General features: G+C 46.3%; 1 protein-coding gene across 6 annotated transcripts in view; it reads right to left on the minus strand.

Moving 5' to 3' along the window:
• Window positions 1-22,705, minus strand: part of GDPD5 (glycerophosphodiester phosphodiesterase domain containing 5) — a 171,014-nt gene that overhangs the window by 87,567 nt on the left and 60,742 nt on the right. For all 6 annotated transcript variants that reach the window (XM_049822955.1, XM_049822951.1, XM_049822953.1 and 3 more), the window contains exon 2: window positions 20,075-20,249. In XM_049822955.1, coding sequence (XP_049678912.1) covers window positions 20,075-20,191 — 117 coding nt within the window. In that variant the 5' untranslated portion in view covers window positions 20,192-20,249. The remainder of the gene's footprint in view (window positions 1-20,074; window positions 20,250-22,705) is intronic.

Genomic DNA, 22,705 nt, shown 5'->3' on the forward strand with positions numbered 1-22,705 from the left:
GAAACATTTCTCCAGACAGACACACCAGGCTGGAAAGCAACAGCCCAGCCCCTCGCAAGCCCAATGAGCAGAAACCCATCCTCCGATGACAAAGACCTCAATTCAGAATCAAGCCAGCTTCCGATTTCCCAGGAACACCTCGGAGCGATTCAAGGATCGTTTTTCAGATCACAAGCCATTTTCTATTTTACAGCCCTTCTGAAGCAAGCTGTTGGCACAGGGTCGCTCCAGATGAGCACAGGCAGCGTCGCAGAGCAATGCTGCGTTTCACATTCAACCATTGCTTGCTAGAAGCCAGGAGGGAGAAGAAGGGAGCACAGAGCACAAACAGGACCATCCCTTGCTCCTTTCAAACACCCGTTGCTGGGCCCTTGCGGAGATAGGATGCCAGACAAGATGACCTTTTGTCTGACCCAGTTGGCAAGCCCTATGTGCTTGCACTTTGCTCCGCAAGACATTGCCCCATCAATACACAGATTTATTTATCCCACATGATGAGATCCAGAGGGCAAAGGCACAGCTGTTAACAAAAGCCATTAAACGGGCTACTATGCAAAATGCTTTCTCCCCTATCTTTGGGGGCAACCCAGTGACCTGAAGGATTGTAATAAGAAAGATTTAGAGCAGGCAAAAACTGAAGTGCCTCTCTTTTTAGGGGGGGGGGGGGGGGGGGATAAAATCAATATGATCAGGGTTCTTCCTAGCCTCCACGTGCCCAGCTAACGTGAAAAGAGACTATCTGAAATAGTGGACAGTGACATGTCAGATTTACCAGCATGAGATTAGAGCTCGGCTTCCCAGAAACAAGGGTGCACTTGTTTCTCTATCTGCCAGACAATAGGACACTTTGTGCAAGTCAAAGAAATCATGTATTTTTCTAATACTTGACATATGGAAGGGATTTACCTATTTTCCCTGCAAGAGATTTAAATGGGTTCAGTGCACTGCCAGAGGGAAACCAAATGAAGTCACAAGCTTCAGCAGCAGCTGAGTATCCAAAGCCAGCATCCGTCTGGAGGGAAGGCAGAAGCTTTGCTTGAGGGATTTATTTATTTTTTTTTTTACCTCTCAAGGGCTAAATGTTAGGGAGGAAAAAAAAAAAAAATCAGCCATCATGGGAATAATTTAAGTGCTGGAGTCTGGTCATCACACAACAGCCCATTCAAGGCCTTACATCCACAGCAGTGTCACACTTAGGCAGCACAGATAAAATGCACTGGAGCATAATAAAGCAGCAGCATCAAGGCAGGTTTCACTTTGCATTGTGCCATTTATCATTCACTTCTTGCTGAAGAAGCAGGAACCCCCGATGGCTGCAGACAATTGCAGTAAAACAGCTTGGTCAGACTCAGGCGCGCTGCTAATAATTCTTGCAAACACACGCACACGCTAATCCGCATCGACCTCAAGAACAGCAACGAAATGAGATCCCCTTTCCAGATATCACTCAGCTAAAAGCTACACCACCCCACCCAATTCAGCTTCAGGCTCCTGACCTTACTGGGGAAGGAAAACACCAAACCCATAAGGCACAGCTCACAGCAGCGTGGTTTGCTCGAGATCTGCAGCGGTTTCGGTGGTTACAAACTAGGTTTGTTAAGCAAACCCCGAAGTAAGGCACAGCAGCGTGTTCTGAATTAGCGGAACCAGGAGGTGGTTTGTTTTTCCAGAAAGGCCAGCATAGCTGCATCAAAAAAAAATGTAAAATATGAAGAGACAGCAGCTAGCAAGAATGAAAGAACGGTCTTGCGGTGAAACCAACAGTCTGGGAGAGCGGAAGAGCCAACACACGCTCTTCCTCCGACGTTAACCTGCGGTCCTCAGCCTGGCAACAGGGCTGACGTCACTGGAGGCTTGCACAACACTGATACCAAAAAAAAATAAAAAAACATCACCCCAAACATCACAATTAAGAGAAGGGTTGGTTTCTCCTGGAAGGGATAAGAGCAGCTGGGTCTCTCTCCTCTCCCTTTGCTAAGCATCCAACTGACTTGATCCCATTGAGATGGTTGAGTTTGGGGAATTTCAGCCCAGCAAGGAGACTCTTGCACAAGGTGAGGTTAAAGGCACCAGGCTTCTGCTACTCGCATCACCCTCAACTCAAGAGCTGCCCATCACTGCATGGGCCCTGCCCAGCAGCCTCAGACGCCCAACTGATGGGTAGGGAGGCAAGAGCTGCTCTCCACAGAGCAGGGGCCATCTTTGGCACACGTAAAGGGATTTGAACAACCATCCAAGCGTTATTTGATGGTAATTGATGCTGCTGTTTGTCACCCAAAAGCAAAATTCAACTTTACAACCGGCCAACGAGGCTTTGGGAAAGCACACAAGGAAGTTGATTCAATTTTTAAGAGTCAGAATGCTCCAAGTTTAGAAGACTTCAAAGAAGGCCTTAGTCATTTCGTTATTTTTTTTTTTTTTCCATAATTCACACTGAAAAAAGGCCTCTTTTGACTGCACTGAAGTCAATTGATTCTCGAGTGCTGGCTGACATCATCTGCAAATAAGCATGCTGCCAATTAAAGGCTCATAACCACACATCAAGGAGAACATGACAAAAGATGGGTCCAGACCAGTTCATCAGCTCTTCTCCTTTAACAACTAACTGTAGAGACAGCACAAAGGAAAAGAAAAATTTTCTAGGTTGAGATGAGCTACAAATACTAGCCACCAAAAAAAAAAAAACAACATTAAAACCTCCAGCCACAGAGAAGCACAGCTTCTCTTTGCGCAACTCCGGCTGCCGCTTATACCCTTGAAATCACACTTTGGAGCTCAGCAGTAGTTCTCCTAAAAGAAAAAAGGTTGAATCTGCAATCACACACTCCTAAATCCAAGGCCCGTTTTTCAAGAGGGATTTATGAGACAGTAAAGACAGTCAAAAATTGTCAATCAACTTCACACTGAAGAACAGTCATTATATTTTTAAGCTTGGCTAATCAATGGTGTTAATAAGCCAACATACTAGCGCAGAGGTTCCCAATTCATAAAAAACCAAGCATTTCTGGCATCCAAGTTGAGCACCTCGGAGTTGAGGCGGTCTGGATCCCCACTCAGATCCCAGAGGCAGCCAAGTCACCTCCAAAACAACAAACTGGCCCATTACTAAGAGGTCTGGCGATGGATGCCAGGAAAACCACATCTCCCCGTATCTTCAAGTTCTTCTCCACTAACCACACAGGGCTGTAGAGCTACCTACCAGAAACCAAACCACCCGTGCGCACACGGTCGTGGTGCACAGTCTCATTTTACCCACACCCACACCACTTTTGAAAGTACTGGAAACCTGCATGAACCACAGGACACCCAAGCAAACAAGGTGTAACTCAGACACCCGTGGGCTCTCAGCTTTTCCACCACATTTGCAAGACAAGGCAGAGACGGGGTTGCACTCCACCGTGGTGTAACCAGCTCAAACCTTGTTTGCAGGACTATGCAAAGGACCTTACTGCAGGCCAAGGATTTAACATCATTAGTCAATTTAGTCCCATTTGCACAGCAATGTTTCCCCTCCTCACCCCACTAATGCATTTATCAGGCTGAGAATTGAATTGCAGATGGCACCTCGGGGAACAGGCAGCCAAAAGCACCGCACAGCATTGCTAGCACACCGGTTTGCTAGCAGGGTCCAGCAGGAATGAGGTTGCAGCAACTACAGCCAAGCTCTGACATTAGTAACATCCGATATCAAGATTTCACACATGCACACCCCCCCCTAAGTGCGCAGGACTTTGGGTCAGGAGGCAGAGCTGGTCTGGCAGCCACTTTGGGTGTTTGCTCAATGTCCATCAAGAGCAACTTGAAAGAACAACCCCCCAGAAACATCATCATAACCCATCTGTGCTCCCTGGTCTTTGCTATGAGCTTCCCAGCTTCAACCAGCCTTTGCTCAAAGAGGAGGAATCTGGCCTTCACTGCAGGTCAGGATCTGGCCACCCGCGTGCACGTTCTGGAGGGCTTTTTCCTTGGCCCCACCACACAACCAGCACACGGGAAAGGGTTACGAGAAGTCTGGTGGGGCTGGCTATGACCGCATCGCTGCCGAGACCTGAAGGGGATTCAGAGCAGGCATTAAGAGCAAAAAAAAACGTTCAGGAGAATGAAACGTGTACTGTTTGTCCTAGATGCTTGCTCACATATGCTAAGAGCACAGAAGATGTTTTGCTGCCAGCTCCTCCTATTTATTACACATCTCACAATCTTTGGTGAAGCTCTTGAGCTTCAGCTGCTGAAGAGGCAAAACTTTACAGGAGCCACCCAGCTCCCACTGCAGCCGTGTTCACCTCGGACACGATTTCTCTGCCCTCGTGCGCACGGCAGGGTGGGAGGGGGGGCAGGAATGCAGATGATGCATGCTGGAGGTTCAGAAAAATCCCAGGGTAAATGATCCTATTACTGAACTCCCAGAGTAAGGAAGTTTTGCAGCTTCCTGAAAACCTGGGCCAGAGGACACAGCCTCGCAGAGAAGGGGTCTGCTCCGGTCCTAAACAAAACAGCCACAATCAAAAAAGTGCATCAGGCACAACACCTTTCTAGATACCAACACTCTCTGCTTGAGCAATAAGCTACGTGGGGAATAGTCTTCTGACGCAGAGTTTTGCTTCCCAAAAATACTTGCAATAAGCACGCATTAAAAAAAAAAATCTGAACTGCTACAGCTTTTTCCTGGTAAAGGGGGAGGAAGACACAGCCACAACCGTCAGATTCAATTCCCTGAATGAGCATCGCTGCGATAACCCACACACTGCAAGAAAGCTGCAGAGTTTCAGTTTGTGGTGGCTTTTTTTAATTGAATGGGACTAGCTTGCAAACTACAAAGAGCAACTGCCCCGTAGGGAAATATGCTCTATCCACCCCTTTAATGCAAAACCCAACCATGTGTCTGAAACAGCGCATAGTTTGATTTATTAATAAACAGATTGGAAACTCCAGCAAGGAAATTACTCTCACGCTGTACCTGTTCTGGGATGCTGGTGGGGTGAAGGGCAGGACTGGGAACTGTGTGCAGTTCCTCTATGCAGAAACTTGGCCAGACTCCCAGAATAGGAGGCATGAATATGAACATCTGTATTAAAAGGCAGAAAGATATTATTATGCAAAAGCATTTCAGCTTCCAAGCCTTTCTGTTCCAGGACTTCTAGCAGCCTCTCCTTCCAAATTAGGATGAACAGCTGCGATGTATTTGGCAAGCTAACCTCTGCCCTCAATTTAGAAGCTTTTTACATCACAGAATAAAACACATACATTTTAAAAACCAAAGGGACCATTAAATCATCTGGCTTGACTTCTGTACAAGAAAGGCCACTGAATGTCACCCACTTACTTGAATATTGTGCTACAGCTAAACATGGGTTTTAGGCACACTTTTCAAAAATGGTTTCGGAGAATGAGAATCCTCAACATTACCCGCAGTAAAACACGGAGAAATAGATCTGAGTAACACACTTTTGTGAACTGTTAGAGCCTGTTCAAGCAAAATTATGTCCGTCAATGCAAATTAAGATGGTTGGTGCAGACTTAAAACGATCCCTGCAGCATTTTCTAAGGCCACAGAGGACATGTGGCAATTCAAAATAGTGCAACCCCACTCTCCAAAACAGCAGGCCAAACAGACAATACTGTTTCGCAGAATAGCATCAAAATCACTGAAGAGCACTCAGAACATAGCACCAGAACCCACAAGTTAATCCTTAATATGTCCATGTCTCTAGCATGATGCAGTTACCACTTATCTTTAGACGTGGCAAGACGTGCCTCATTTAGAGCTACATCCCACAAATACTTTGTGAGGAAAGCCTGCACACACAACGGCCAAGAAATTCCGTTTAACAAAAAATGAAAATCAGCTTAAAAGAAAGCAGCACATCAGGATTTTTCAGTGTAACCTTCCAAAAAAAAAGCCAGTTATGGAAGTTTGCCAGGAAACCACAAGATCTTTCATCAGATTTCTTAAATTCAGGATGCAACCACTGAGACAGACCAGTCTTTATGCTGGTCAAGGGGAGGAAAAGCCACTGACTATTTGGGTATAGCATTTGAAATTGGATGAGTGGGTATCTAACCCATGCTAGGTGGGTTTCTGCTCATGGGCCAGGTGGCAAGCCAGACAGAAGAGAATTCTTAGCCACAGGCTTTCCCATGCGGTACAAGACATTGCCCTCTTCCCAGATGCTCATTTTCAGCACCCGTAGGAACTTAGGAGCTCCAAAACCTGCCACCTCTGCCAAGATTTCTGAGCAAGGCTTGTTACATGCCTCTGATAATCACAGCTTTACAGTCCCGCAGAAGGACTTGGCTTTCCCCTGCCATTTTTAACCAAAGGACCTTCCCACACGCAAACCACCACGTTCTGCAAAGGAGCGTGAAGCTGTCGCAGTACAGTGGTGTGTAGTGGGGCCGGGGGAACCACAGCGCGACAGAAACACTTGCTCTTTCACACTGCACTGTCTCTGTGGCTTTCACCCAAGGAAAATAAAAGCAGATGCTACACACGCATTAAAAGTTACAGCAGTTGTGAAAGAAAGTGCACAAGAGCATCCCACTCCCCAGCGTACCCTGCCCTCCTCCTGACCTCCAAATCAATTCGCAGCAGCCCAGAGGCAGGACTCTTATGAAAGGGATGGGAGAGAAGAGGGTATTGGTGTAGGCTGCCTGTTTCCCATTATATCAACATTTCTCCCCTTTCATAAACACATAGGATGGCAGCAGCTGTTAAAAGCAACTACCTATTTAACTGTATTTCACTGAAAATTTACTCTGCCCAAATCTTTTATTCTCAATTCTGCATTAATCCAACACCAAAGGGATGAGGTTGAAGGAAAACATGTGTCCTTGGGCAGAGGAATTAGCGGAAACAAACACTGGGCAGGCTTAGCTTGGTGCCTGGCTGAAGCTTACAGCAAATATTTCAATCCCTCACTCGAGCACCCCTGTACGGGGTTGTGCAGAGCTTCTAAAAAGCTCTTTAGCACAGCAGGCACCTAGACAGGTTTCTCCCAGATGACGCAGGACATGGGAGCATCTCCCAGCTCAAGCCTCACCTTCTCCCTCCAATTCTCCCTTTTCTCCCCCCCAAAGCATGCTCTCCTCCCCAACTTTTGGCAGCCCATCCCTATTTTGAAACCTTCCCATTCTAAGCTTGCTGTCTCCCCACAGCAGCAACCGATATATCAGCTTGCGCCCCACCATCTGCACAGCAGCATCTCCCACCCATCCCATCTGGCAAGAACTGGGCTTTCCATCACCGCATCTTTCCTCCTGCTGGCAAAGTACCAGCACCCCCAGGGAGCACCCAAATCCACTCACACATCTTCCCTGGAAGCTGATATACATCTTGGAAGGGCTATAGCTGCAGGACGCCACTTTCTCAGACCACTTGTGCTCCACGCGTGGCTTCGCAAAAAAGTTCAACCTCTTCAGCACAGAGATCTCTCTACTTTTTTTTCCCTTCCCTGAAGGCTGCTATTCACAGCCATTTAAAATTAATGCTAAAGTGGTGCCAAGTTTAAATTTTTCTTATAAATATCTAATCCACCGTTGAAAATAAAGCGAGGACACCAAGAGAAGACTTTGCAAAAGCACAGCTCATCAGCAGTCCCCGAGCAGGGCCCTGTGGGAACACAACCTCTTAGTTTCCAGCAACATCTTGCACGATTGTTTTCAGCCGGTCACAGTTTCAGTGGGAACAGCTGGCTGCGAGCTGGGATGGGGCCAAGCAGTAGTGAAAAGGAGAAGGAGATTATCCCATGCTGGGGAAGGCAGGAGACCCCATCTACTCTCAGACTGTTGCTCACATAACTTCCACTTCTGTCCCATCACCTCTGTCCTTCTGCAGACACTTAACAAGGGAACATCATCACAAGCTAATCCTGCTCCTTATTTCTTCCCTTTCATTCATTTACTCCCACTGGTGCCAAGTTTTCTTCTCATCTAGCTAATTTTTGTGGTCATTTTGGACCCACAAGCATCCTTGATCAACTCCCACAAAGTCTACTTTTATGAGAGGCAGGGAAATTTCTTCTACTCAAGGGGATGAAAAAAAGGAAAAAAGCCTTCTCCATTGACCAATAGACCCTCCCAGGGCATCCAGCCACCCAGCAAGCATAAGCTCCAAAGTCCTTCTCCAACGTTTTATGCTCACAGCACAACTGTCCTTGGATCTCTTCCAGGACACCTGGGAATCAGGAAAAGGCGCTGGGAAAGCAGACTCAGTGGATCAGGAGACTGGCGAGTTCAAACCCAAAAAGTAAAGTAAATCGGTCAAGTCTGACTGATGGGCAGCAAGGTCACAACCGCTTCCCTCTGGCTGAGAAACATAAACCCTCCTCTGGAAAAGGACCTTGGTTTTTCACCATCTTTGTTGAGATTAGAAAGTGGACTTCAGACACCAAAACAGACCAACAAGTCAAACTTCCATGATGTTAATATCATTTCACTTCTATCATTTGTTCTCTTCAGGATTCACACCTCTATGGCTCTAGACATGGGAAAGGACTAAATATTTAAGTAAACAGCAACACATTGAATTAATCTGTGTTAGTGCAGCTACCAACAGTGAAGTTTGCACTGGCAGGAGTACAGGTTCCCATTGCCTCTTTTGAAAAAGGAGTTATCCAATTCAATTTAAAAAGCGCTAACAGGAACTACACAGCTGAGAGGGAAAACATTTGTTTTGGAAAGCAAGCAGCACCACTACCTCATCCCCTCCCGCCCTTTTAGAATGAATTCAGTAAATATTCTACCTTGATGCTGCACAAGCATTCTTCAGCAACATCTAAAACATCCTTGTGTTATCAACACTGTTTTGGTCACAAATCCAAAACATAGCACCATACCAGCTACTAGGCAGAAAATTAACTCTACCTCAGCCAACACCAGTACAAGGGACTCACAGGGACAGCCTGGAAAGGCTCTCCCATATGGGGTGACAGGTTAAAACCCAAACTGATTGAGCATCCAAGTCTTATCTCTCACCCAGCATCTTTCAAACTGGTAAACATTTTTCAAGAGTAGTGGCACACCACTGTCTTCAGACTGGAAGGACATTGCTGTACCCAGGTGTCCAGGGAAAAGCCCTGGAAAAACCCAACTGACAGAGCCACCAGCTCCTCTCTGCAAAGCACAGGGCTGGCTCTAGAGGACCATGGCCCAAAAAAATCCCTCTTTTCCCATCTCCCACCTGCCTGCCTCCCTCCTCTCTCCAGATGCAGCTCCAGTTCAGTGCTGGCTGTTTATAGCCTGAAACACATTTTGCAGATGCTCTGCAGTAAAAACCTTTGACACCTATAAAGCATTATAAATCATAGGGCACGTTAATCACCCAGTCTGAGCCCATAATCCTAACTCAGGCACAGCAGTCAATGGGTTTTGCAGACTCCCTCCCACAGGCATTTTGCCTACATCAGGGCTAAGCCAGAGATTCAGCATCAGTCAAACATCCTCACCCCGACAGCAAGTTACCAAACACTGTGGCTTTTCTGGGGTGTCAAGGACTTGGGATTTCCCATCCTTCAAACAAGCATTACTGAAGTAGGAAACATCTTTCACATGGAACAAGCAGGAATTTATGGAGGCCGCAGTATCTGCAGTCAATGGCCGACTATTTATATTGAAAAATGGCTTTGGAGGAAGAACACAACCCAAACCCATTAAGGCTGAAACTGTATTTATTGAATTGACTGTAATTTAGAATGCTGCCTGGCAGCCTGGCCTTTTAGTCAAGCAGTCATGAATATACCAACTTTCTGGGCTTATACCTCCATAGTAGGATCTAAAGGTGACCAGCAATGGTCTTCTGTAGGATCGTCTAAGCAGGCAATGGCTTCAGCATCAGCCTTGCCCCATGGCAGGTTTATCCTAGCCTCTCTAGGCGCTGTCTGAGGATGTGGGTCTCAACGATAAGCAAGATCCTAGCAGGTTAAGCCCAGTTTCTGAGGCTAGCACACTGCTCTGCTCCTTGCCAGTCTACCATGGGACTCTTACCCACCCTAAAAGAGGTCTTGCTCCTTCATGAAGGCCAAAATATGCCATTCCCAGATAGAGCCAGTAACATTCCTTGCAAAGTCTGGCCTGATGGCGCCACACAGCAAATGCAATTCCTGCCTGGCTCAGCTGACCACAGACCTGCTTTAGGGAATATGCAATGAAGAGAATGAGATAGGGGAGAAAAACCATGTTATAATGACAGCACAAAACCCTGTGTAAATTCAGTTCAGCCTCAAAGGCTTGCTGCAGTCACACTTCAGACGAGATCTTCTTTGGCAGACAGCCTTGGGAAAAATTGGGAGAAATCCTGCCTTTTCATCTTCCCCACTGGGGAAAGAAGTTTCCACCACTGCTGAAGCTTGAGTGCATTTCAGCATCCAAGCATCAATGAGCAAGACATTTGAACAGCACCTGCGCTCCCAGGAGACCCACCTGCAACCCCAGACACAAGGAGAGATCTGCACTTTTCCCTGACTCCCAGGCATCTCCCACAGCCAAAAGAAACAGATTTCACGACGGAGCAAGACCGACAACACGGACAGCACAATTCCTGCAAGGCAGCGCAACCGTGAGGGCGACAAACCTGGGGGAGTTCAGCAAAACCTGCAAACAGGAGCTGGAGGCTGGGCAGGGTGAGGTGTCCCCAGGCAGCTAGGAGCATCTCAAACCCCTTCCCTGCACAATCATCCACCCTGTGTCATCTCACAGCCTCCCTGGAAAATGAAGGGCTCAAAGGTGAACATAAAGGATGTTTAAGTGATGCGTAAAGCCCTGAAAACAGCGTAGTTCTGCTTTCGATTCCAAGCATCGGGGAAAATTAAAAACCATAAGGGAAAAAAATAAATCGATATTTAATCCAACGATTGGATTTTCCTGCATTTAGCCCATCACTCCAACATAATCAGACACATCCATTCATGAGGATTCAGCTCTGAATCACACTGGTCATGTTCAACATGCAGCATCCAATGCCTTAGTGCCCAGCCTCAAATCAAACGGGCTTGAAAAAGCATCTTTCCATCAACAACTCCCATGTCCTCAGACCTACAGTCATAAACATTAACAAATTGAAACCGCGTGGCAAAGGGCAAATTCACCCATCCTCTAATAGTGGTTTTCAGCAAAGCAAGCAATTTCTGTGACCAGTGACCTTTGGCCGTCTGGGGATTAGCACTGAAGACCCAGCAAAGTCCCAGCTCCAAAGCCTATAGTCACACAAATATATCACGCCAACGGGGCTTAGATCATCTGTTCAGGTCATTTAACAGCTCTTGCCGAGCAGGAATTACAAGAGTCTTTCACTATAAAGTGAATTAATACACATATCACAGACACAGCACAGCAATCCATTATGTCGACGGATCACAGTTCCTCATTTGTCTTTTCACAAAAGGACCCAAAAAAGCATCAGAAGCCTCAGTTCAAGGCCTCAAAATGTCTTTAACCAGATGGACCATCTTGAATCATTCACATTTCACTTTAAGGGAATAAATTTTAACAGCAAACGCCCAATTCATTAGGAAGGGTTTGATATCTCATTTATACTGGCTTCCAGCTACACGAATAGCAAGATACTTTAAAGGGAGAGACATTACAAGTATTAGATATTCCCCCCATCTCCCCTCCCATATCTATACAGTTCAGACACTTTGCATTTATTTAAACAGAGGATTAGGAGATGCGCTATTTAAAAACACCATCTCCGAAAGAAAAGCAGCAGCACAGCTCCTCCAGTGCTGCTGCTGCTTTCTAACGAGCATGTTCAGCTGCCCCATGGGCCATAACAAACCCACTGCCTTCACCTCTCACACCAGGGCATCTGCACAAAGCATTTATTCAAATCATAAGGGGCAATTTGGTTTCTAATCTCCGTTACAGCATCTCTCCAATTTTTCCTGCTAAGTGGGCACTGCTGATGTTTTGATGCTGCTGCTTGCAGAAAGGACAGGGAGATGCATCTGGCTCTGGGCATTTTTGTGTTTCTCCACCGCTCTTACACACGCCCCAGCAGTCCCCATCTCTTCGCTATGACCACAACATGCCCATACGAGAACAAGTTTTGATAGCTCAGCGGCAGCCAACGCATGCCCTATCACACAGCATTTATAATGTACCAGTTATGCTGGCGGTGTCACCCTCGATAACACATCGGCAGTATTGTGAGCAGAAATTAGGAGTAGCTGTGCTCCTTGCCGGGTTGCTTTAACTGCTGTGTGCAACCACTTGTCAGGTGGTAGGAAGAGGTAAATATCAGCTAACTTATCTTCTGCCTTAAACATGTCTGTAGCTGATCAACGGACTGAAAGCACCTTCGTATTATCCAGATTTAAAAAAAAAAGCTACAAAGCAAACACACGCATGTGCTCAGCAAGTCTTGCACTGCAGTATCCCAGATGGGACATGCTGCATCAGGAGGCAATAGATGCATCGAGCCTTTTCTTCCCCAAGTACCAAAATCTGGATGATTGTCATGGAAACACTGGCATAGCCATAGCCATCCAAGGAAGAATTCAGAGAGAGAAGCGTCAAAGCAAATTATCAGGGTGAACATCTCACAATCTAGAGCAGAGCACCTGAAGTCATTTTTGGCTGCTAGTTTGGCAACAGGTGCAACTTCCAAGTCTCAGATCAACTTTTCCAGCACAGGGAACAACATGATGGGCTGCAGCTTCCTCCCATCTCGTCCATCAGCCCTCCCGGGAACCCTCAAACTCTGGCCCGGTCTCTCTCAAGCAGCTCACTCCAGTAATAGGTGAGAAATCAGTGCCCTCACAGCCAACTATCTAAGCCTTTAAAGTTTCCTCCTTCAGCAGGGCTTTATTTTCAAGAGCTTCAAGGCACCAACCACATCTGCTATCAGCCTTTCTTCTTCCCCAAGCTGAGCATGGCAAGTTTGAAGTCATCGCTTTCCAAATACTTTCTAGGAAAGGCTTGGCTAAACCCCCTGATAACACATAATGGATTTCCTGGGAAGCAGAGGCAGCCTAGACTTCTGTCTGGAAACCAAAGATAAAGGGGGGGGAAAAAAAAGTATAAGAGCCATCTCCTCAGGCTGCTGCTGCTGGAATAAGGACAAAAGAAACGTGGAGATTTCTTGAATATCAGAAACAGGACAAGTCCAGTTTTGTCCTGACTTGTCTGGGGATCTTTAAAGGGTTTGAAGGTCCCTTTTATGCCGATATCCTTCCTTAACTTCAAGGTGTTGTTCCCGTCTTCTTCCCCCATCCCCTTGTCAAGAGCCCAAAGCCTCTTTTTTCCTGCACAGACAGCACTTGGCCACCAGTCCCCAGATCTACTTGCCTACACAGACTACAGACTCGCTAATTATTCAGCCCTGTTTTAAGCTGTTAAATCGAGGTTGGTTTTCAGTGCAACTCGGGCTGAAAACTGGAGGTGGTAAAGGTCCAGCCCTACCATCTTCTTTTGGTTTGCTATTGTGGTTTTGGAGCTTCACTAGCCACTTAGGGACTTTCTGGGGCATTTTTATGTGGGTTTCTTTAGGCAAACAACCTACTGACATTCAGCAACTCTGAGCTCACCTTCCCCAATTACACTTTAAGGCAACACAACGCACACAGTTGCTTCAAGGAGGACAGGAGAAGCAGCGTCTGCTATATCTTCCTGAAAAGGTGCAAGAGCAAACAGGAGGAAGGAGGGATGATGGGCTCCAACGATGTAATTTTTCACCCAGATAATTAGTACAATGCCTAAAGAAAAAACAGTCGGAGGGAGCACATCTGGCAGCTATAATAAGGAAATGCCACAATCTGAATAAAACCCTGGAGGCCCGTAACGTCAGAAAAGTCACAAGGCACCTTTGTGTATTCGAGAGGGGCTGGCCTGGCCATTTATCACAGGGAGCTTGCGCATGGATCACTTCAAAGTTTCTGAATAAAGTAGTAATGACAAAGCATTAGAAATTCTCTACGCCACTGCTATATGAGCTAATCAATCACCTATAAAAAGGTCAGCCCCGTCCAGGGGCCACTTATAATATTACCCAGAGCCTGAATTCACAGGCAGACAAGTTAAAGCTGCAGCGAACACAACTATGACCCACCAAGTTAGCTGCGATTCCTGGTGGCATCGGTCACGGTGCCACACGAGATGCTGTTCCTAGCTCCTCACCTCCAAACCCACCGGCAACAGCCGGTGCCATCAGGAAGCCCCTAAGCACATTCACAGGTACCAGGGAGAAGTGTCCGTGTTAGGATGATTCTTGGGATTCAAAATTCATCAATGCTGGCCACCACCAGGTCATCTCACAACAGCTTGAGTTCTGTGCCTCAGTTTACCCAGTTACAGAGAAAAAAAAAAAGCCAGCAGAGGGATTTATGCCATTTCACACACAAAAGATAGGAAGGTCTGGTATTTTGGCTGAGTATTAGCAATTCCATTTATTAATGCTGGGATGCTATACTGAGGAGGGAAGGGAGGTACCTGGAGAGTGCTGAGCAAGAACTGGCTGGCTTGGGAAATTCTCAATTCCCTCCCACTTCAACATGCCCATCTGCTGTAGAGGCCTCGGGTCAGGAAGGCTGAGGCACTTTGCCAAGCCCTGTTAAGTTTTTATTGCACTAAATCAGAGCAGCCCCAGGAAGGTGTTGAGAACACATCTCGGTATTTTCCCCAGCAAAGGTATAAAAGCCTGTTTGTCAAGAGGGACGGTGAATGAAGCAACGCTCCTGGCCCAAGGTGCTTCCAAAAAGCCTGTAATATTTAGCTACTGCTGCCCTTCTATTGATCAGGTACCAAAGACTCTCCAACCGCAATCCATCAGCGTGTAACATGGCAGCTCCTGAACTCCACAGACTGTGGAGCATCTGCTGCTGGGTTCAGAGGAGCTGATGCACTCGCTAGACGAGGCATTGCTCCAGGCTTGACAGCTCTTCCCTGATGGGAGCAGCAAGCCTGCAAAGCTATAGCAACGAGGAGCCATCTCCACTAAAATTACTGAATATTACTGTCAGAAGAGGATGGAGGCAGAAGGGGAAAGGTTGCAGCAGCTACTCATAGGATCAGAGCAGCCACGTCCCAGATGGGGAAGAGACGACCTGCAAGGACACATGTTTGGGGAGAGGACAACAGAAAAAAGAGCAAGGACACATAGAAATGGAGTCTAAATACAGCAGTGGGGAAATGCCACACAACAGCAGCGCTGGAAGCAAGGCTTCGGGAGTAGCTCTCCCAGCATCAGAAGCTGATGGGTACCAGCAACCAGCATTTCCAAGCTCTTGGGCCAGGTCCCTGTGCTGCTCCCATCAGCAATTAATGGGGATCTCTGAGAAAGGAAGGGTGGCAATGCCTTGGATGTGTAAAAACGAGCTTTAAAAATATGAGGTTTCTGGGAGGCACAGGGGCTTTAAGCAGGCTATGTTCATATGTGCCTCAGCCCTACAAAGCTACACCAAAAGATGGTAAGAGGGATTTATTTATTTTTTTAAGCTGGATTCTGAACAAGTTGTGATTTTAAGGACAAAAACACATCAACGTTATACCCAAAATCCAACCCATGTCGCATTGGCCATCAGTCCTGACCACCCCCAAAGCTTTCAAACAAATCCACTCCTGAGCTTGGACATGCATCTCATTAGCTCCAGTTTCACCATCTTTCCAGGTTCTTAATAAGGGTTTGGTTTATTAGATGCTCAGGTTAACAGCTGTGGGATCAGAGCATTCAGAAAGCAGTGGGATTTCTGTACGTATAAGATGTCATCACTAATACAGCTCCTTTCACTCACACCACCTCAGGGCTGTTTGCAAGAGAAATGGGAGGAAGAAGAGAGACGTACCATGAAGTGCACCATTCACAGAAAGCTCATGAAGACACCTCCATTTAAATGTTGTAGAGGACACTGAAGAGCAGAAAAATCACAGGGATGTCGCAATTTCAGTCACCTGGGATCCAAAGCTGCCAATTTTGGGTTCCTTCCCAGGTGATGATGGCCCTTCTTACTGCACCTAACCAAACCAGGCACCTATCCTTGCCTATTCTTGGCAATTTTCTGGAGGAAAAGATAGTTTTGTAAATGTGGGAAGCTTCCAAGTGAAATGTGAGAGACGAGAAGAGTTCCCAGTCACATTTTGTCTGCCTCAACTTTTATCTCAGAAGGTTCGTGGTTGGGAAGTACAGCATCAGCTGTGCCTGCCACTAAGCAGAGAAGCCAAAGCCCTTTGCAAGTCGTGATAGTATTTTATCCTATTTGACAGGGAACTAGAGATAAATCAAATAAAGATCTCTCGATTTTTCAATACACAGTAACTGCAGAAATAACCAGCCAGCCAATAAAAGTGGCTTCTTCTGTTTGTTGGATAGATGAAAAATGATCATTGCCATTTTCTTCTACAGAATATCTCTTTCCCCACTCCCACCTAGGATGATTTCCTAGGTGTGGTATTTGCTGTGTACAGACAACAGGGTTTTGCAAGCAATAAAAAAAACTGAGCAAAACCAGTTCTTAGATTTAACTTCACGTTTATACAATGCAACCCACCAACTTCTCCCACGTGAATACTAATCCTGCAACATCTCTGGATGGATTTTAAAAGATGCTGCAGCCAGCCCTGGACTCTACCCCAGGAGCAAGAGCTATTCTAGTGTCGTAACAGCCAGCAGCAGTTCATTTCGGGTGAAGCACACAAGCTGTGCACAGAGCACTGTGTTTATACACTGCAATTAGCAGTGCCGTGCTCTGTGTTTAATTGCTGGCAATCCATCAACAGGATCGTGGTATCTGGGAGCTACCTCGGAAGCTGCCATCTGAACTTCAGACCTCTGAAAGCCCATACGGCAGCTACAGGCCAAAGCTTATTTACCCACAGTTTCTGTGTTCAGGGCAATAGAGCCCCGTTAAGATGATGCACTGACTTCATAAGAACTACCTCGGTTGAATACCTGACGAACAAGCTGTAGTTAGATCAGAAATTGCTTCCTCACACCAGCCACATGGATTATAATGGTCCAAATCTCAGCAAGACCATTTCTTCTCTTTTATATGCCTTTCATTAAAAAAAACATTAAAAATTTAAAAAACATGAAAGGGGGTCTTGCCATTAAAGCTGAAGGCACACAATAGAAAAAGGATTTTTTCAGCTGTTCAAAATTTAAAAAGGAGACCAAATGTGCAGGTTGGGTGCCTTCAGCCCCCCCCCCCCCCCCCCCCCCCCATTCTCAAAAGGTCAGAGGAAAGCAAGAGATAATTACAATTCTAGCAAGCAGTCTCCCAAAAAACTTAGAACTCAAGCTCACAATTAAAACTCATTTTCATGTAAATTTTTAATGTGTAGTAGAAAGCCTGATCTGCATATATTTGGGGGGAAAGGAGAGGAATCATTAAAACTCTGGCTGTTGAGCTGCAGCACAATTCAGAAAAACATTCAGTTATCAGCAGATTTCAAGGACTCGAGGTTGGGTCGCAACCCAAATTTAAGTGAAGGCCTTTTATTCTAGAAAGTTTGATCTTTTAAAAAGAAAGCAGATAACCATGCTGGAGCCTACACTAAAAAAAGTGGCTCTTTGAATACATGCCTTGCCTTCTGATAATTACAGGGTATAAACAAAACATGTACATACCCTACTCCTTCCTTCCCAGGTAGCTCTAGATTTTTGCAAGACTTACGACCTCTCAAGTAGCCATACCCCTTTTTATAGAAACCATGCTCAGGAAAACATGTATTATACTACAATTGCATCTACTCCGGTCTTGCAGTGGCTGAGTTTCTCTAGGGTCAGATACAGGGCAATACAATAGGTATTATCATCAATATGCCACTACCTTTGTGTAAAGCAAACGGGCACCTAAATTACAGTATGGTATTTTCCTGGTTAATCTTTCACAGATACACCCAAATACTGTGGCTGGATATACATCAATCAGCTGGAGCCAATTAGCATATGTAACACTTCCTATCCCAATCCAATACCTTGGGATCTTGGCAAGTTCTCACACCCCCCCGAAGTCCTCTCATGCGGACCAGAGATCACTAAACCCCAATGCTGGGAGCACCTTGTATCTTGGGGTAAGTCCATCCCTGCTTCGGAGCTTCACTCGGCTGCAGAGATTGGAGTTTGCCATACAAGTGGTCCTGAATTTGAGTGATACCATGAAACTCTCTCCCACCCCACCTGGAGAGGCAGAGGGATGCCAATACTAGTTTTCAGCCCCTAGAAGTTACCTTGCTTGCACAAACAGCCAAGGACTATTTTGCAGCTAAAAAAAACCAAACAAAAAAGAAAAGAAAAAAGTTTCTCACTCATTTTACACGTATCCTAGAGATCACACCCATTCTCTGCAGATGCACATGCAAATAGACCTGTCCAACAGAGGACAATTTGCCTTCATTTGCATTTTTCCCCTCCAAATACAGTGTTACAATCTAGCTCATTCCAGCACTAACACCTGCAAGGCACTTCATTGACAGCAAGATGGGAACATATTCTTCATACTTTGGTTTTGCATAGCCTGTAGCTCATTTTAGACTTGCTTCTCTTGCTCCTGCAATAGCTGTTTTCTCCATTTCTGTATTCAACAAAGTGGACGTTGAGGCCTCATGTCGACCTTAAAAAGTCCAACTCAGAGACTGGACATATTTTTAAGCCTAGCTCAGGTACCTTTAAACACAACAAATTCCTTTCTAGCACTAGAAAAACAATTGAAATTACAAGTAGAATTGGAAGGCTGCCACTGATATTTTTTGGTAAAATAAATCACTGCAAGCAGAGTCAGCTTTCACTGACAAATTAAGTCAATGGCAATTTTTCTATGTTTTTTTAGCTACGAAGCGTAATGTTCTGGTTCACAAGGCATACGGAATTAGGCATTTTGAGTATTTAAGTACATGCACAGATGCCAAGACATTACATCCCACTGTTTTCCTGACAAAGTCTTAAAAACCCACCTACACCCACCACTACGGATGTGCCCAGGTAATTTGCTCAAAGGAAACTTTTGCTGGCTCAGAAGCAGTCACTCTGACCCAAGCTAGCCAGACCAAAAGCAGAGGAAAAACAGCACCAACATTTCTACTTTGCAAAAGGAAATTTGTTTTACGCTGCACAAACGCAAGCCATGACTTTTCAATTCACATGGGAGCTCCCAGCCAAGCTGCACCACCAACAATCGATGCAATTCAGAACCAGGAGCATTTTTGGCATGGGATCTGCTGCCCAGAAGTGTTTTCTCCTTAACAGCCTCTTTTCCAGAGGAAAGGCACTCCACAGCCAGGAAGATCCCTGGTTATAAACTTGAAAATAAAACAGAGAAAGTAACTGTCACCAGAGCAAAACTAAGCCCTCAAAGAAGCAATGAAAGGATCTCCTGGGAGCATTGCCAAAAGAAATGAAATTTAAGTTTTGGGTTGGGTTTTTTTTTTTTTTATTTCTTTAAGTAGTAAGCATGCTAAAAAAACCCCAGACAGCATGAGAGCACAGAAGAACAGTAATACACAACCATTAGCCAGAAGATGTAACAGGACAGCTTTGACAGCAGTTTTTTCACGCTTCTTCCTATAAACACGTCAGTCAGGTCTCACGAGACCCCATCTCACAGCCCCAAACAACAGGGAGCGTGCAAGTCTAGCCCCGCTGCCTGGATTCCCTCTGTCAGAGCTCTTAAAAACTGCGTTTATCCAGGGGAGGAAAAAGTCACCTCTAGCAGCTCTGCCATTTATTCCCAGCTAGTTCTCACCTCCTGCTGCCTTTCCCTACCTACAAACTTATTTTCACATGCACAGACACTAGAAACTAGGCAGAAATGCAGGTCCAACGCATTCAGCCAAAGAAACACAAGCACACCAATAAGACACAGAGCAAGGAGCAAAACAGAAGTCTGCCCCAGCACCAAAAGGAAAATACGGACAAATTTAGCCAAACCCATACCACTCAATCCCTTTGAGAACCACGACCAACCAACCATGCCCCTCTGCTACGTCAACCACATGGTGAGAACTTCTCGCTGACCTCCAAGCCACAGGGCCAGTGGTTTCCAAGGTCTAAGCCAGTAATATAAAAAGAAGAAAAAAAAAATCAAATATCCAGCCCTTTCAACCATCCCAAAGTCAGTAGGAAGAGGTGACGCGGTCAACTACCCACCTTGGTGGTGTCATCATGTGACCGCTGGTACCGTTTCCAGCGGCAGCCGTAGATCCCCGTCAGACAGGACAAACATAGCTGCGGCTCGTAGTACTGCAGCGGTTGGTGTTTAACCATGCTCCTTCCAGCCCCTCAGGAGCGAGGTATCAGAAATCCATCAGGTCCTGGGAGCGCCCTTCAGCAAGAGGAGAAAATAAAAAGGGGTAAAAAAAAAAAAAGGAAATTAAAAATGCCAAGCAATATTTCAATACGTTAACAAGCAATTTAATAATTAACCATGTCCTCTGGCTATTAAGAGAGGAGGAATGATAATCAGATCTATTCTCAGCCCTGCCAACATCTCCAGCTTGTTACTTAACAAGACCAAGAAGTTTAATTAGTTTGCAAGTTTTATTTCCTTGTGCAGTTTCTCCCACACCACTAAAAGCAAATGTATTCATAGGAGCTATCATTAAGAAAAGCCACACAAGGACAAGAGCAATAGATAGATTATTTACAGTCCGGCTGATTAGATTTTTATGAATGATTGAAATGTAAAGAACTATACCCTCCACGAGCACAACCTTAAAAGTGAGTCAGAGACCTCTGCAAACTTGAAACCCAGCCAAGGTAAATCAGTTTAATCCTGAGCATCCTATGGAGTCTGCAAAACAGTCCCAGACGAGGAGCTAACGCTTCTGTGCATGCTGGAAGAGGCAGGTATTACCCTCTCCCTTTATATGCATCTCCAACAAGGGCTCACAGGGATGCGGAGCCGGTTGCAGCCATCACCCAGGGGAAGGATCCCCTCTCCACCAAACAGCCTTCTCTCCCAAAGGACCGGACTGACTCGGATGCAACTGCTCTATTTGCCACGCGTGGGAACATCACTGTTTCAAGGGAAGTACTCCGCTCCATCAACTACAGGCTTCGTGCGTCACAGGGGGGTTTTTTTTGGTTTTTTGGGTTTTGTTTTGTTTTGTTTTTTATCTATTTAGATGCTTGCTTTTGTCTCTGGCGAGATTCGTATCAAGAACAGACCAAGTAATCATACGCTCTTACTAATTCATAGAGTCAGCGCTCGGGGATGGGAACCTCAAAGCAAATATTTGCCAGTCTGGTGACATCACGCTGCTCTCAGCTGTGCTTAACTCCCACCTGGGGTTTTCCACAGGCTCCTGGTACACACGTGTACACCCACAGCCCCACGCATCGCTGTTGCGCGGATAGTCGGCATGCTACAAGCGATGCTCAACAGCAGTTGAGCTTGCAAAGCCTTTAGCTGCCCTTCCAGAGCGTGCTGCGTGGGCAGTCAGGAAATTGCACCCTCTCGAGGGTAAATGCTTCGTTTCCTTACGCGCAGGATCCCCACTGCTCAGGTCTTGCAAAAAGCTACGGCAGCTGCGAGGAGCAACATCCTCAGTGGCATCAGCAAAGCATGACAGGGCTTAAGGAGATAAACGAGCCCCCGAAGAGACTTTCGTTGCCACATCCCGTGGAAGGAAGCCGCCAAGGATGGGGTCGGCTGTTTTTCGTTACAGCCGATGCATAAGGGGATGCCGCAGGCATCGCGAACGCTGCGGCAGCGTCTAGAAGTGTCAGCGAGGACACAGACAGCTCAACCCTTCCAGCTTCTGTCCTCCTTCGTGCCCGTTGACACTCTGTGCTTCATGCCGACAGCCCAGGACAGCCCTGTGCCGACTTTTTCTGACCAGGACTCATCATCCCGAGACAGACAGATCTTGCTAGTCGGTCGTCACGGTTTCAAAGCCCATCAGACCATTACCGCGCCGTCTCCAGAGCCCGCAACCCATAGGTCCTCTGCCTTTCTCTCACACAGACCCACAAAATGTAGCTTTGTCCTTTCAAACCTCTCTATAACGCTCCGGGCGCCGCTCGAGGCATCGACCCAGGCAGAAGATGAGACATGTAGGACTTGCCTATCCGTTTGTAGCTGGCCCAGATCCCCACGCGGTTTCGTGCATCCCCTCAGGGAGGACATGCAGGACGGAGGCACAAACACATCCAGTTTGAAACGGGAGCTGTTTGCTGATCATGTCACCCCGTGCTCTCCCCGCTCATCTGCCCCTAAGCGCTGCTGTGTTACCTCCATGGCCTCGTGCTTGAGGTCACCTCCCTGCCCGCGTTTCATCTCTTCTCGTGCTATTTATAAAGCTCAGCATTAGTCACTGCACAAGTTGCCTCCTATCTTCGGCTTCTGTCTGCTGCAAGATTGTCCCTACAAAATGAGTTTCCCCGGTCTGCCTTCCCCACATGCCGGCAGCACACTGCAGGCAGAAACAACTGTCAGTTAGAATAGGGCAGAAACGCTAAGGACACGCAGAATTAGATGCTATTTAAGGGTCTTGGACAAAGCCCTAATCTCTGCCCTGAAGATGCTAAGCAGCAAGTGATGTACAAGATGTTGTGGGACATAAGCAGGATGTAAAAGTTATGCACGGCCTATTAACAACTCCACTGCCAAGCCCCATATTACCACCCTAAAAACCGAATAGGCTACAGTTATGAGAAATCTTTCACGAGTTAATCTCCAAAGGAGAGCATCTCTCCCAATTTCCACCTCTTCCTGCTTTAGTCAGGTATGGCAAGAGGGCAGACAGACCACCTCTATCTCTAAAAGCTTTGACCACA

Source organism: Accipiter gentilis, chromosome 19 (assembly GCF_929443795.1).
Source record: "Accipiter gentilis chromosome 19, bAccGen1.1, whole genome shotgun sequence".
Classification (NCBI taxonomy): Eukaryota; Metazoa; Chordata; class Aves; order Accipitriformes; family Accipitridae; genus Astur; species Astur gentilis.